The sequence below is a fragment of the Stigmatopora nigra genome, chromosome 5 (assembly GCF_051989575.1).
Source record: "Stigmatopora nigra isolate UIUO_SnigA chromosome 5, RoL_Snig_1.1, whole genome shotgun sequence".
Taxonomy (NCBI): Eukaryota; Metazoa; Chordata; class Actinopteri; order Syngnathiformes; family Syngnathidae; genus Stigmatopora; species Stigmatopora nigra.
The window spans coordinates 3,341,691-3,359,066 of NC_135512.1; the positions used below are offsets into that span (position 1 = coordinate 3,341,691).

General features: G+C 38.7%; 2 protein-coding genes across 2 annotated transcripts; both read left to right on the forward strand.

Moving 5' to 3' along the window:
* The first annotated feature begins 574 nt into the window (after nt 1-574).
* nrl (neural retina leucine zipper) lies at nt 575-7,750 on the forward strand. Its single transcript, XM_077717943.1, has 5 exons — nt 575-732; nt 2,795-3,545; nt 4,436-4,723; nt 6,074-6,289; nt 7,287-7,750. Exons 2-5 carry the CDS (start codon nt 2,982-2,984, stop codon nt 7,446-7,448), a joined length of 1,230 nt encoding a protein of 409 aa, XP_077574069.1. The 5' UTR covers nt 575-732; nt 2,795-2,981; the 3' UTR covers nt 7,449-7,750.
* A 3,567-nt stretch (nt 7,751-11,317) lies between these two features.
* On the forward strand, nt 11,318-16,547 carry LOC144196780 (GTP-binding protein REM 2-like). Its single transcript, XM_077717209.1, has 6 exons — nt 11,318-11,407; nt 11,548-11,608; nt 13,036-13,354; nt 13,427-13,500; nt 14,754-14,931; nt 15,798-16,547. Exons 2-6 carry the CDS (start codon nt 11,555-11,557, stop codon nt 16,091-16,093), a joined length of 921 nt encoding a protein of 306 aa, XP_077573335.1. The 5' UTR covers nt 11,318-11,407; nt 11,548-11,554; the 3' UTR covers nt 16,094-16,547.
* Nucleotides 16,548-17,376: the final 829 nt, after the last annotated feature.

The window sequence follows — 17,376 nt, forward strand, 5'->3', positions numbered from 1 at the left end:
CATATATGTAAGGGCGAAAACAAAATTTGGTAAGATCACAAATGGTTCGAGGTTGACAGGTATGCATAGAGAGACCTGCCGGTGTCCACAAGTCTAAATTTTTATCAATTTTTTAGGTGAGTATATTTAGAACTATCTATATAATGTTTTTTTTCCATTTAATTTACATTTTATATCTTTTTGTGTGTCTTTTTAAATCTACCTGTGCCATCTGACAGGTAAAAAAAACACACAAAAACCCATTGAGCTGGTGTATATGAGTCTAAATATCCGTTTTAATGTGTTTTTCAGTTTATTTCCCTGTTTGTGTTTTTGTGTGCATTTTATAATTCCACCTGTGCCATCTGACAGTTTTAAAAAAACAGACAAAAAAAGCCATGTAGAGACAGGGCCGTCATAGGGAGTGAGAAAAACAGGGTGGGAGGGGTTGGTGCACTGGTATGGCTGTGGAGGGGTTGGGGGGGGGGGGGCACATGCCGGTGAACCATGTGAGGGGTGGGGGTGCGAGGGGATGTGGGATTGTTGCAAACAGGGATTTGTATCAGCGGGGAAAGAAAGGAAGGGGGCAGCGGCACTGAGTGACAGAGCGCTATAGACACTCATACACACTCACACACACTTAGTGTCCTCCTGTCAGTCACACAGTTGGTGCGTCCATTCTTTATGTGTGTGCGTGCGTGTGTGTGTGCCGTCATGTCCACCCCAGATCACCGTTCATCTCTATGACTGACGGTAAGTTCATTTCATACTTTTTTTTTCAACCATTTTTCGTGTGTGTGTGGATGGATAGTGTGTGTGTGCGTGTGTGTGAGGATGGGGGGCCTCCGAGGACCGCCGTACCTCATTTGCTGTCTTTGTAACAGTGGGGGGCCGAGCTAATGAGGTGGACTGCAGAGACGCAAGTCAAAGGTGGATTTTTTGGAGGTTTTGGGTTTTTTTTTTGGTGGAATTATATATTCATTTTGATGGTAGTTGAGTTATGTGAAGGGTTGGCATGGTGGAGCTCCCCCCAAATATGTGAAAGGGAGCTGATGGGATCCAGGAGTGGGTTAGGTAATCACCCAAAAAATGTGGGATGATATACTTTAAGTATATTTTTTGTTAGAAATTTTAAATATTTTTTTATGATTTTATTCATTAAAAGTGTAGTGTTTTTTAATAGGTTTATGTGTATCTGTAAAATAAGGTGGTACAACTTCAGTTGATTGGATTATAAAAATGAGCTGTACTAAAAAAAATGTTATAGAAATAAGTCGTAATTTTTATATATATATTTATGTATTTTTATATAGAATGTTAAGTACTGTCACTATATGTAAAAAGCTGATGGAAACCAGGAGTGGGTTAGGTAATCACCCAAAAAATGTGGGATGATATACTTTAAGTATATTTTTTGTTAGAAATGTTAAATATTTTTTATGATTTTATTCAAAAAAAGTGTAGTGTATGTATTAATTTATGTATATATTTATATATTTTTATATAGAATATTAAGTACTGTCACTATATACGTAAAAAGCCATAACCCAGATGCCTTTTAATGAGTAATGCTTTCTACTTCAGTTTTACCCCTGAAAATGTGTCATATATACTCGAATATAAGCCGCTTTTGTCGGAAATAATGTTGACTAAATCGAGGGGGACGGCTTATCTGCGCATAAAAAGTTCAACTGATTGCATTACAAAAAAAAATTACTAAAAAAAAGAACATTTAAATTAAATACTACATTTGGGCTGTATTTTATGGGAGGAAAAAAAAAAGCCTATTTAGAAATCTAGTACAGGATATCATACAAAAATGTACTGCTTTTAAAAATATACATTTGTACTATTGTGGGAATTTTGGGTTATTTTTCCCATGATGCAATTTGAACAGTTGAAAATCAGAAAAATATAATAATTTGGGACAGGAGGATAATAATAATATAATTGGACAACTATATGCAATGAAAAAAAACACCTTTTGGATTATTATTATTATAAAAAAACACAATGAATGACAAAAACCTTGAAATTGTTGGTCATTAAATTAAAAAATTATTATTATTAAAAATTATTTAAAAAGCTAGTACAAGATAATCATACAAAAACTTTGAAAAAAATATACATTCGTACTAGTGCGGGAATTTTGGGTTATTTTTTTCCCATGATGCAATTTGAACAGTTTAAAATGTTATCAAAAAATAATAATAATTTGGGACATGAGGATAATAATATTATAATTGGATTTATTATGTAATACGAAATGAAAAAATGCACTTTTTTTGATTATTATTATTACAAAAAAGACAATGAATGACAAAAATCTTGAAATTGTTGCTCATTAAATTCAAAAATTAAAGGTAAGGAAAAAAAATCCCCAAATTTTGCCATTTTTACACTCCTGTAGCATAACATTGGAGAGTTATTGTTAATATTTAACGATTAAATGTGGCATAGAGTACAGATCATTTTGAAAAGAGTGTTTGGCAAGCCTTGTGCCATTGAAAGTGTTCCGTGTGGATTCAGAGGCTGACGTTAATTGGATTTGCCGCTGAGAAACTTGTGAATCTTTGTGTCAAAAATGATTAAGCCTGTTGAGGTTTCACCATCTGTAACATGTCTAATAATATGTCAATCAATAATCATATAACTACATCTGTAAATTGTATAGTTCTTAATGGTTGAAAAGACTGAGCCATAAGGCTATTTTTAAATGATTTTACTGGGATTTTTTGAGAGAAATGGAACTGAAATGATGTTTTTCACTTGAATTTAATGGGAGAAATGACATTTTATATCTTATTCATGACAGGTGGATTGGTGGATTGATCAAGTGGAACCTGAAAGCGAATTTTTCATTCTTTGACTCATTTGACGGACATAAGGAAAGCCCCCCCCTTGACCTCTTTAAAAAAGCCAACTTGCGGCCATTGCAGTCTATGAGCCACCTCGAAGATTTCCGTTGTAATTCCCAACGTTGCTGATAGACGGCAAAGATTATGTCCTCGCCCTCCCTCCCCTTGAACTCCCTCCCCCCGAGCCCCTTGGCCATGGAGTACCTCAACGACTTTGACCTCCTCAAGTTTGAGGTCAAACCCGACACGCCGCCTCACTCCGTTCAATGCGGGTACCCCAAGTCGGTGGGCTCCCCGTACGCCTGCCACCCTCCGCCGGATTCCAGCTTAAGTTCCAGCCCTTACGATTCGCTGCCGCCCTCGCCGACCCCGAGCGACGCCCACCCGCCGCCGTCGGGCTCGTCCTCGCTCTCGTCCTCGTCGTCCTCCATCTCCTTCCCGCTCTCCGGGTTCGGGTCCGGCGTCGGAAACGTCGCGTCGCAGGGGAATGCGGACGGCAGTCACCCACAAGGTCCCGGCCCGGCCTCCTTGGAGGATCTGATCTGGTTCGCCGCCTTGCAGCAGCAGTTTGGTGGAGAGGTTCCGGGGCCTGCCGGCCTCTTGGGCGCCCTGGGGGACAGAGAGAGGGCGCCGGTTAATGGCTTTATGGGCTGTGAGGACGCCGTGGAGGCTTTGTTGAACTCGGCTGCCGCAGCCGTCAGCTCACAGGTAACTAATGTAATTCATGGTAGTGGATGGGTGGGTAGATGGATGGGGAGATGGATGGGTAGATGGATGGGTAGATGGATGGGTAGATGGATGGGTAGATGGATGGGTAGATGGATGGGTAGATGGGTGGGTAGATGGATGGGTAGATGGGTGGATGGACTGTTGGATGGATGGTTGAATGGGTGGTTGGATGTGATGCTGGTTGTTAGGGAGGGAGTGGACCGGTGGATGTGCAGGTATGGGATTTTTTTCATGGACAGGTGGTATGGATGGATTGGTTGACAGGTGAGTGGGTGGTTGGATGTTTTGGTCGGAGGATGGACGGATTGACGGATGAAGGGGTGGATGGATTGGTCGGTAGGAGGATGGGTGGGTGGGTGGATGGATGGTTGGATTGGTCGGTGGGTGGATGGATGGATGGGTGGGTGGATGGATGGATGGGTGGGCCGTTGGGTGGATGGATGGTTGGATTGGTCGGTGGGTGGATGGATGGGTAGGTGGACCGGTGGGTGGATGGATGGTTGGATTGGTCGGTGGGTGGGTGGATGGATGGATGGATGGTCAAATGCATGAGCCAATGAGTGGATGGGTGGTTGGGTGGATGGATGGTTGGATGGATGGATGGATGGTCAGATGCATGATCCAATGGGTTGATGGATGGATGTGTTGATGTAGGGATGGATTAGGGTGGACGGATGGATGGACTGTTGGATGGATGGTCAAATGTCAGGTGAATGGATGATAGATGGAAGGGTTGATCGATGGCTGGCTCGACCATTGAATAGGAAATGGATGGATGGTGAGATTGGTTCAAGGAAACTCTTCATGCTTGAAAATTGTACGTTTCCTATCGTAAAGAACGTTGAGTACTCATGGCCGTCCCGCTTTAGTTTCCAGGCCTCTCTCAGAGCTCCGGCGGCACCTTAGGAGACTCGGGGAGCGACAGCGGCGCCGACACGTCCTGCCCCAAGGGCGGCGACGCCTGCCACCGACCGCTCATTTTCCTGTCCAACCCGTCGCACCCTAACGCCGCGTCCTCGGCGGGGTCGGCCCCTTACTCGCAGCCCCTCAGTCCTCAGAGCCGCCTCATCCCCCATCAGCATCATCACCACCAGCACCACCTTCATCACGCCATGCACGGCTCACATCATCATCATCATCACCCTCAAGTCGGTCAGGTGAGCCTGACGGAACATTTCGCAAAATATGACATACCGTACTTTCACGACTATAAGGCGCACCGCATTATAAGGCGCACCCTCAATGGATGACATTTTTCCATATATAAGGCGCACTGTATTATAAGGCGCACTGTATTATAAGGCGCACTGTATTATAAGGCGCACTGTATTATAAGGCGCACTGTATTATAAGGCGCACTGTATTATAAGGCGCACTGTCTATTTTGGAGAAAATTTAAGACTTTTAAGTGCGCCTTATAGTCGTGAAAATACGCTACTCATATTTCATTACTTTAGATACAATTTGGATATTTTCACTTTGAATGTATATTATTTTTTAAGAACAAAATAGCCTTTTTGTTTTGGGGCAATTAGGGGTGATCAACCATGATATATTTAAGCCATATCTGCACAAATTTGGATTAATTTTTATTTTAAACTATAAGGGGCACACATATAACTACTTACCATATTTTCAGGACTATAAGGCGCACTTAAAAGTCTGACATTTTCTCCAAAATAGACATTGCGCCTTATAATGTGGTGCGCCTTATAGTCGTGAAAATACGATAAATGCTAATCAACACCAGAAATCACCATTAGCACACTCCCAAAAATTAGCATCAATACAATTTTCTTACTAGTAACTAAACACACACAAAACAAAAATAACACTACATCGGAATCCCGAATTGTTATTTTTGAACAAATGCTAATCAACATCAGAAATCCCCATTTACATGCTAACAAAAATTAGCATCAATACAATTGTTTACCTCTCTTACTATTTACTCACTTTTCATCTCAATTCATCTCATTTTCTCAACCTGCTTTATCCTCACAAGGGTCGCGGGGGGTGCTGGAGCTAATTCCAGCTGACTACCGGCTATAGGGAGGGGACATTTTGAATTGGTGGCCAGCCAATCACAGGGCACAAAGACACAAATGACCAATCACTTGTTGCTAGGGACAATTTAAAGTGTCCGATCAGCCCACTGTGCATGTCTTTAGAATGTGGGAGGAAACCGGAGTACCCGTAGAAAACCCACACAGGCACGTGTCCTGGCACATATATCAAATAAAATATTGATATTCAAATCTCTTTGAACTCTATATGGAACGAAGTTCAAGCTTATATTAATATCTGCTATTATTGCCTGCTGTAATCCCGATCACTGTCAACCACACTTATGTCAGATTACATGACAGATTATGGAACAAGTCCCAAGGAAATGTCCATCCATGTCCACCTAAAGACAGCCAACACACAAAAACCCTCCCAAAAAATCTCATAATTTTACAGCACTTCTTACGATTAATATTTTATTTTTTTGTGTATTTTGGCAGTGTGGTGGTAACGACCGCTTCTCTGACGAGCAACTTGTCAGCTTGTCGGTACGTGAGCTCAACCGCCACCTGCGTGGCGTCAGTAAGGACGAAGTGGTACGCCTGAAGCAGAAACGTCGCACCCTGAAGAACCGCGGTTACGCCCAATCGTGCCGATACAAGCGCTTACAGCACCGCCATGCTCTGGAATCGGAGAAACATGTGCTAACGCAACAGGTCAGGGCTGGTTTTTGCTATGGGTAATGAAGGTGACCGCTTAGGGTGCAGTCTTTTTGGGGGGTGTACACAATGAGAGCCCTCACCCACATTTTTTTTTCAATTATATTGCCTGTTGTTTTGGACTATAGGGCAAAATGAGAAAATGTTTTTTTATTACTGTAAAAAAATGTTATGATGATTGGATATCACAAAAGGACAGAAAAGTCTTATTTTAGGTTCTAAACCCACAGGTGTTAAAGTGGCGGCCCGGGGGCCAAATCTGGCCCACCGCCTCATTTTTTGTGGCCCGGGAAAGTCAATCATGAATGCTGACTTTTCTGTTTTAGCATAAAATTAAAATGAAGTATAGATGTATATTATATTTCCTGATTTTCTCCCATTTAAATCAATAATTGCAATTTTTTAATCCATTTTTTTCCTGTCTTTTTAGTTCAAAAATGATTTCGTAAAATCTAAAAATATATAAAAAAGCTAAAATAAATATTGTTTTAGATCTATAAAAACTGAATATTTATGGCTATTAATCCTTTTAAAAGTATAGATGTATATTAAATTTCTGGATTTTTTCCGGGTACTCCGATTTCATCCAACATGCTAAAAACAAGCATGCTAAGCTAATTATATCCTAAATAGCCGCTATTTATTAATCATTGTCCTTTAAATCCTTGTGGCCTACAATTGGCTAGCCACCAATTCCGCCTCATGCCTAAAGTCAGCTGGGATAAGCTCCATCACCCCCATGTGACCTTTTTGAGGACCTGAGTTTGTATTAAAGCATCTATTTGATTAAAAAAATAGAGTATATTCTTGTTTTTACATTAGGGGTGGAGTTTAGGTGGGGGGGTTCCTGCCCCTGGAGCATAAATTTGCTAGCCCCGCCCCTGCAACAGGTGTAAAATAGGACAATTTAGTCGAGTTCTGGATTAAAACCACTACAATGGGTTCAGAAAAAGATGAATAATGGAGTTTTTGAATGTTTATTTTCCTTCTTCAGCTGGAGCAGCTCCAGTGCGATCTAACTCGAGTCTTACGGGAGCGAGACGCCTACAAAGCCCGTTACGAGAAGCTGCTCAGCGCCAACCACGCAGAAGCCACGGCGAACTGCGGCGGCAACGGCGCCAGCACGCCTTCGCCGCCCCCCGAGTTCTTCCTTTGAGGTGACCCGCCGCCCCCTTTCCGGAAGCCAACGTGGCGCAAACGTGGACGTTTGTGACTTTTCTTTAGTTGGTTTTTTTTGCTGCTTGGACTCATTTTGATTACACTGTGAATGATAGTTGCACTTGAATAGCAGTGCAAATTTGGACAGGGACAAAAAAATAGTACACTATGTGGACAAAAGTTTTGGGACACACCCATCTTTTTTTTTATAAATCAATATTATCAATATAGACATAATATTCCAAAGAAATCAACATTTTATTTTTCTTATCCAACATGTTTATTTTGATAAAACAACAATACCATTTGACTACTTTTCTAATATTTTAATTCTTTTTATACTTTATTCTAAAAAAAAAAAAAATTAACAATCTATATATAAAAAAATATTCTCTAAATATTCAAAATTCAACCATTATAATAATATTTCTCTTTAAATTACAGTGTAATTCTAGTCATATTTAAGAAAAAATGCAATTATTTAAAATAGGATTTTTTTTTTAATTTTAATTTTCTTCAATTTGTTTTCAATTTTAATTTTCTTCAATTTTTGTATTCAATTTTAATTTTCTTCAATTTTTTTTTGGGTCCTGTCCCAATACTTTTGTCCATCTAGTGAATTTGAAAATGACTTACTATAGCTTTAACACTGCTGAGCATTTAATCTATGCATTTTTTTGTATAGGCCTCCAACGGTCTCAAAGACGGGCTTTGAGGCTTAAACTGTAGTTATTTTTTTATATAGCTATATATATACATACATATATACATACATATATATTCTAGATATGTATATCTAGAATATGTCTAAGAGGCTGCTAAAGAAATACGAGTAGTGCAGTGGTACTGGCATGCAGTTCATTTTTCACAGTTGCCTACCAAAGAGTTTCAGCTCTTTTTGTCGGATTGACGAATGTACAACGGGAATCTTCCCAAAAAGCACCTTTTTATTTTGTTTTTTGGGAAAAAAATCAACATTATTTTGCTGTTTTGTGTCGAGTTCAAACATACGAAGAAGTTCCAGCTTGACAGGTGTGCTAATCTCAGACAAGACAGCAAATGGACCCCGTTTTTAATATATTTTTTGCCATTTTTTTTTGTTGGGTATTCCAATCAAAATGGCAGATTTTTTTTTTGTCCGATTTCAGGCTTGGACGCGAGAGACTGACAAAAATCGACTCCCAAAAATCGACTCCCAAAAATCGACTCCCAAAAATCGACTCCCAAAAATCGACTCCCAAAAATCGACTCCCAAAAATCGACTCCCAAAAATCGACTCCCAAAAATCGACTCCCAAAAATCGACTCCCAAAAATCGACTCCCAAAAATCGACTCCCAAAAATCGACTCCCAAAAATCGACTCCCAAAAATCGACTCCCAAAAATCGACTCCCAAAAATCGACTCCCAAAAAATCGACTCCCAAAAAATCGACTCCCAAATTTGTATACATTAACAAAGGTAATGTCAGGAGCATTTTTTGAAACGCAACCAAAAAAATAGCCGCTTCCAATCAAAATGGCGGACTTCCTATTTATATTAGAACAAGGGTCTTTCAGACTTTTTTTGTGTGCACTGTCATAGACAAATTTACCCAAATTAAGTCAAAATTTACCTTCTGGTGTTTTTTTTTTTCAATGTCCACTCTTTCCAGGGGGCGCTCCTGAGTGAGTTTTGGTGGGTTTTATTCGGTAAACCTAAAATATGTTTTTATACACCATCCTACATGGACATACCAAAATTGGTCCATTTTCAGACATGTTAACACCCCCAAAATGGCATTTACTGTCATTTTTTTGTCAGATTTTGACGTCTCGCGTCCATAAAGTATTTTATTGGGCTCAAATAATAATAATAACAACGATGCAGGGATAGCAATACAGCAAAACAATCGATTCATGGAAAAACATGAAAACATTGACAAGGTGGGTGCTTTAGAGCTATTTATTGTGTTTGAGTGTAGGATAAATAAGTTGCTGTTTTATTTATTTCCTTATTTATTCCGTATTTATTGATTGTTTCATTTTGTGCTGATTCTAATCACTCAGTTGATCTCATTAGTGTGTATTTGACTTTCTTACTCTTGGTTTTGCCCATCCACGAGACAAATGACGACGGCCATTGTGAATTCTGTAGTGTGCTTTCACATCAAATAAACTAGACTTATAATTAACATTTATATAGTCTGACCTGTAGATATTTTAGTTTAGTCTAGTATTATTAAGTGGACTGTTTTTATTCGCTTAAGTTAAATGACGTGCCCTTTCAAAAGTTAGCAGAAAGAAAAATTCTGAAATAGTAGTTTTAATCATAATATTAATTAGCCTAATTAAGCCGATTTCATGTGGACCGGACCATTTTAGATATAATACTTATTTTTTTTATAAATGGATTAAATGAACTGGATTAAAAAGCTTGAATATTCAGTTTTTTTATAGATCTAAAACAATGTTTATTTTAGCTTTTTTTAGAATATATTTTTAGATTTTACAAAATGATTTTTGACCTAAAAACAGAAAAAATGATTAAAAAAATGACAATTATTTATTCAAAAGGTTGAAAATCAGTAAATTCAATATACATCCATACTCTACAGTTTTTTTTTATAGATCTAAAACAATGTTGATTTTCGCTTTTTTTAAAATATATTTTTAGATTTTACAAAATGATTTTTGACCTAAAAACAGTAAAAACGGATTAAAAAAATACAATTATTGATCAAAAGGTGGAAAATCAGTAAATTCAATATACATCTATACTCTTCATTTTAATTTGATCCTAAAACAGAAAGTCAGCACTCATGATTGACTTTCCCGGGCCACACAAAATGATGCAGCGGACCAAATCTGGCCCCCGGGCCGCCACTTTGACACCTGTGGCCTAATGTCTAATATTGTGAACTCATTCCCCAAATGTCACCACTGGTTCTTTTGTAGCTTTCCATTCAGCTCTCCACTCTCATCCATAGCGCTCAGCCTATTCTCTCCATCCATCCATCCATCCATCCATCCATCCATCCATCCACCATCCATCCATCCCTTTATCCGCGGCCCTCTATGGGGCGGTTGTGACCCTGTTTAGGATGACCTCATCTTCAACGCCGCCTGCCTTCTCTCTGGCTCTCTCTCTTTGGCGGCCCGTAGAATAGGCGCAGGATTAGGTCTATAATAGCGTCCTGGCAGCCCACTGCCGGACTCTATTGTGGCTTTTTGTCTTTGTGCATGTGTGTGTGTGTGTGTGTGTATGTTTGTGTGTGTTTGTCTCTCACACAGCCACGTTACATTCCGACTACAGCGCGTGTCCACATTCTGGATTATAGTCAAGTATAGATCGATTGAGGGTATTGATACTAATATAATGTTGATTTATGATGACATTTGTAAGGTGATTCAAACTTGACTATGGTACCTCTACTTATGAAATGAATTGGTTTGTAACGTGGATTTTTTGATTTTTTTTAGAAATAGAGTTGATTTTTTATGTAAATTCTCACGTTTCGAGAAAAATTAGCAAACTAAACCCTTTAAAAATGATTGAAATGGTCCAATTTTGTATGAAAGTTATGAGAAACACACAATAATGACTTAAAATGATAAGAAAATAATTGACTAGTGTATTGAAATGAATAACAAGCATGCAAAAGCATTTTTTATTCTAAGAAGCTAACGTTAGCGAACAAAAATATGCACACAAAAAACACACTTCAGATTTTAAATCCCAAAAAACTTAGTTTTAAACGTTTTTTTTAAAGAAATAATCGACTCCATCTCTGTTAAATGGAATGTAAAACTGGAATCACCACAAAACAATTAAGATTGTACTTTGCTGCTCTCTAGCGGGACTTTCTTGTACTGCATGTGAGAGAGAGAACGATTAAGAGAAGGAGAGAGAGATAGAGAGAAAAAAAAAGATATTTATCGCTCCTCATTTCGTCGGAGTTGCAGAGAGCCTCGTGACAGGTGAGGAGGGCTCAGGTGCTCGGTGAGCGAGTGGGTGGGCGGAAGAGTGGGCCAAGGTGGATCGAGGGGGGTTGGGCTTCGGGATTTGTCTCCTTTACCACCCTCTGAGTCCCTCATCCAGCGAGAGCGTCGTTTCTCAGCTTGCAGATGCCGACAGATGTGCCCCAAGATGGACTCAAGACCGAAGAGGAGACCCTCAAGGTAAGCACTCTATTATACTAATTGGTCTGTGTCTATGTTAGAAAAGGGTAGAAATCAACCGCATATGCAAATTTGCATTATTGAATCATGTAGATTGACTCATGGCTGAAGATAAAGAATATATGAATGGGAATGGAAATTGTTTGAGTGGGGATTAGTGGTATTTCAAAGTATTTCTTGACTTTAATATGAATCTATTATAGTCTTAACTTGGTCTTTGTCTATGTTAAAAAGGGTAGAAATCATTTGCATATGCAAATTTGCAAGATTGACTCGTGGCAGAGGATGAAGAATATATGTATGGGAATGGAAATTGTCTGAGTTGGGCTTAGTAGTATTTCAAAGTATTTCTTGACTTTAATATGAATCTATTATAGTATTTTCTTGGTCTGTGTATTTGTTAAAAAGGGTAGAAATCAACCGTATATGCAAATTTGCAACATTGACTCATGGCAGAGGATAAAGAATATATGTATGGGAATGGAAATTGTCTGAGTTGGGCTCAGTAGGATTTCAAAAGATTTCTTGACTTTCATATAAATCTATTATAGTCTTTTCTTGGTCTGTGTCTATGTTAAAAGGGGTAGAAATCAACCGTATATGCAAATTTGCAACATTGACTGATGTAGATTGACTCATGGCAGGGGATAAAGAATATATGTATGGGAATGGAAATGGTTTGAGTTGGGCTCAGTAGTATTGCAAAGTATTTCTTGACTTTAATATAAATCTACTATAGTCTTTTCTTGGTCTGTATCTATGTTAGTCATATGCATACTGCACATTTGCAAGATTGACTCATGGCAGAGGATAAAGAATATACACCTAAGTATGGAAATTGTCCAAGTGGGGCTACATCTCTTTGGAAACTAATCAAACTATCAGATTATCGTGAAATATTGCAAATAAAGTATTTTCTGACTTTAATACAAACCAATGCATTTATGATTAATTGATACGTTATATTTTTCATTTAAATGTAATCGTTTAAAAATATGAGCATTGGAAAAATAAAATCGTATTTGGAGTCAAATTATTTAAATTTCTCATGATTTTTTTTACCCTCACAAACTTTCCGGGGGTGCTGGAGCCTATCCCAGCTAATTACAGGTACCAATCAGGGCACACCTTTAATTAATTCCCAGCCAATCACAGTGCAAAATGATATAGGACAACCATTAGCATACAATTAGCCTAGCATGAATTTTTTTTGGGATGTGGGAGGAAACCGGAGTCACCAAAGAAAACCCACGCAAACACGGGAAAAACAGGCAAACTCCACCCAGTGAGCAACTGACCCGGGTTCGAACCTGTGACCCCAAAACTCCGAGCCAATACTGCAATCGTTTAGAAAAACAAACACGGTTTGAACATTTGTGTTAATCCGTGTAAAATAACCCTTGCTAAATATGGACTACATATTCCAGCGTGACCCCATGACCCTGGCCGGCACGCCGAATGTGCGTCGAGGCAGCACGCCGCTGCCCATCAAGCACCAGCTTCGACGCGAGGAGGCCGTTCGCGATGACGTCGACTGGTCGTCAGATGTCGCCTGCGGGGCCCAGCCACCGCCGCCGCTACTCTTTAGTCCGGCCCCGGACGACGGGATGGCGGAGGCGGCGGGAAAGCCTGACCCCGACGCCCCCTTGAGGATCGCCCTGCTGGGCCAGAACGGCGTGGGGAAGTCGGCGTTGGCCTTGGCCTTGCTGGGGGATGGAGACAGGACGGCGTCGGTGGATTTTGAAGGTTGTTGATGTTGATAAGATGGTAGGTGACCCGTCGTTTTTCTCGGAGGTAACTGATTACTCTCGTCCGCAGGGGAGGGGCACCTGAGCTTGGTTACCGTGGACGACGAGGAGAGCGCCATTGTTATTTATGACAACTGGAGACATGTAAGAAAATGCACTATTTTGCTTATGTCTTGTTTTTCTCTGGTTTTATGCCTGTTAAAATTGCACATTTGTTTTTCTATATCAAGGAAAAAAAATCTACTTAAAACTTAAGTTTGTATGTAATTCATATATACATATATACGAAATCTTCAACTCAACATATATGTGTGTATATATATGTATATATTCATATATATTTGTGTGTATATATGTGTATAAATATATATATATGTATATATGTGTGTATAAATGTATATATATGTGTATATGTGTGTATAAATGTATATATATATGTGTATAAATGTATATATGTGTGTATATATATGTGTATATATGTGTATATGTGTGTACATATGTATATATGTGTATATGTGTATACATGTGTATATATGTATATATATGTGTGTATATATGTGTGAATATATGTATATATATATATGTGTGTATATATGTATACATGTGTATATGTGTATATATGTATATATGTGTTTATATGTATATGTGTGTATATATATACATGTATAGATATATATACACATGTATACATGTGTGTATATATGTATATATATATATGTGTTTATATGTATATATGTGTGTATATGTGTGCATATATGTATGTATACGTGTGTATATATATGTATATATGTATGTGTGTATATATATGTATATATGTATATATGCGTGTATATATATATGTATATATACATATATATATGTGTATATATGTATATATACATATATATATGTGTATATATGTATATATGTAATTTTCTGAACCGCTTTATCCTCATTAGGATTGCGGGTGGATATCCCAGTATATATATAAAAAGATCTTCACATTTTTTAACAACAGTAAGCACGTGTTACAAAGAAGCCAGATGAATCTTTCTACTTTCAAAATAATAGCGCGGTCGTGACAACCCCAGTGAGTTCATTATCCAATTGTTTTGTTCTCTGATTTTCCCTCAGGCACGACGCAAGTGTGTGTATGTGTGTGTGTGTGGCCACAGATGTGTGAAATGACTACTACATGAGTGTGTGTGTGTGATTCCAATGGGAGTCTGGCACAAACAAAACATAATTGGGTTTGAAATTTATTTTCTGATTTTCATTTTTAATCCAAATTCTTTGTTTAATCCAGGTTTGGTTTTCTGGCAAATTTGGTGGCTTTTGTGCTCATTTTTTGGGGCATTTTGTTTGGTTTGGAAGCATTTTAAGTTTCCTTGACCAGTCTCTCATCTGTTTGTGGTCAGGACCTTTCGGCGCTCCGCTGCGAGGTGTGCGTGTTGGTTTTCTCAGTGACCGACCGACGCAGTTTCCATCGTACCGCACAGCTCCGCCTCCTCCTGCGGGAGACACAGCCGCAGACTCCCATCATCCTCGTAGGCAACAAAAGCGACTTGGTTCGCTCGCGAGAAGTCACATCACAAGGTCAGATTGGCTTTTCATACTTTAAAAGGAGCTTTTTTTCATAAATTCACCATTTTTTATATATTTCCGAGGATAGAAAATATAGTTTTGTTGTTGAATATTTCATTTTAAGTAAGATGGGTTATTAGGATAGATTGATTACCGTATTTTCTGGACTATAAGTTGCACTTTTGTTCCTTGGTTTAACCCTATCCTACTAATACTAATAAAAGTGCAATTTATATATTTTGTTGATTTTATTTGTATGTATTTATTTTTTAAGGCTATAGTCTTATCAACAACTGTTTTGTTGACAGATGCTAACGCTAACTAATGCTACTAACCATATCATCTTGTATCATAATAGTGCATTACTAAATAGCAAAAAAAGATGAAGAATGGTTAGAAAATATTAATTACTAAAAAAACGGGGGATCCCAGATAACTACCATATTTTCTCGCATAAACGCAGTATTTGTAACAAAAAAATGAGGACTGAATCAAGGCTACGGCTTATATGCGCACAAATAACGCCACCAAGTGATTAATACGGTCATATATTCCAAAATAGACCAAAAATAAACAGATTTAAAAATTATTTTGACATCTGTGATCCCGATAGTTGTTAAAATAGTTCTACTGTGGTCTTTCATCACAACACAGATGTTTTATTTCACATATTTCAACTGCTATCTTTCAAAAACTCTCAATAGAAGACACTCCTATCCAGTGGCGGGCCGTGAATTTCCAACAAACGCCTTCAGTGCTATGTTTGAATCAATCCAACCCTCAAAAACTATTTTAGAAGGCCCTGACAGTCCACCACTGCTCATATCTCAAAGCAAAGCTAGAGCTGTAACTCCTCCTCTGGGTTTTCACCCTTTTAGAGGCCATGTCCAGTGCTGCCCTCTTCAACTGCCTCTATCTGGAGATTTCGGCCTCTCTAGACCACCGCACCACGGAACTCCTGGAGAGTGCCGTGCGGCTAGCACGGGGCCAGTCTCCGTGGCCCCCGGGCGCTAGCCCGGAGGAAGTGGGTGCTGGGGGGGCGCTGGAGAGCATCACCTTGCGCGCCAAGCGCTTCCTATCCAGCTTGGTTCCTCGCTACCAGCGCGAGCGAGGTGAGGCCGGCAGGTTCCTCCGGCAGAAGTCGCACTCCTGTCACGATTTGGGGGCGCTGTGATGACTAAATTAGGGGTGTTGGTGTTGGTTTAATAGCTGGACATTTAAAAGTTAGACTTCTGGAGCAAGTTTAGGAGCGGAAAAAGCGCCTCTGGTTGAAATAATGTATATGTCTTTACAACTACAACGTTAAAAATCCACTGTTGAAATGCTAGCTAGATTTGTGGCATTATGTCCATAATTTTTTTTTCAAATTTTGATGTAGATTAAAACTTGACAGTAGTTTCTAGAAAATATTTACAATTGTTTTCTTACCCTAAAAAAGATTTAAGACGTGCGGTGCTAAATGAGGAAATACAAAGACTTTTTTTTCGGGTTTCAGAGTTGGGGAAAGTGTTAGCATATGCTAACCTTATTGTAGCATTGCTAATTTTGAGTAATTTTTACTTATAAAACGGAGTAAATTTAACAATTTTATCAGTTTATGTCAAATAAAATGACAACAGTGTGATAAATTGTAGTACTCTTATTTCATTTTATTATATAAAAGCAAAACGGATGACGCCATTTTTAAAAGGCAATAAATTTAGTGAAAAATGAACAATTATACAAGAATAATGAGATATAAAGCTTCACAAAGTGCACAAATAACAACAAATAAATAAGTAGGTATCATAATAAGTAGTCATTAGCATAAATAACAACAAATAAATGTACAAAAACCCTGAAAATGATACATTTGTGTAAATAGGCTGCTGTCGTGACACATAAATATGAATAAAAGGCTTTTTTTTTAGCAATAATCTCCGTTACAGCGCCGCAATGCTTTTTGACTCTGCTTACTCAGAAGTCATTACAGAGGAGGGATACCACGCTGATGATTCATTTACTCTCATTGTGGTCGCCATGGCGATGGGGGGAATCACGGAATAGTAAGCGAAGAGATAAAATAGCATCCGTATGGGATGAAACTAAATGGGCATTGTTGGATGTGGTAGCATTGTTGCTACGTTACCGTCGTCACGGAGATGGCAAGAGCTATCATAACACATTTTTGTACTGATGTCATGTCACGGATGTTGTTTTTTTTGGTTGTTTTTTCTTTTTTTTTGTCTTTAAACCTCCTCCTCCTCCTCTGCTGCTGTTGTTGTTATGCATTGGTAATTTTAGCCAGCAGTTTCTTCCTCCTCTTCTTATTCTGTTTTGGCACTCATAGGCTATCCTCCCACTTCCTACACCCACACACATGCACCAGGATTTTTGGTACATTACAGGTCATTTAACCCGTCCTTTGTAGCAAAATGCAAGGGAAAAAATGGTAAGTATTTAGTGTTGTAGGTGTAT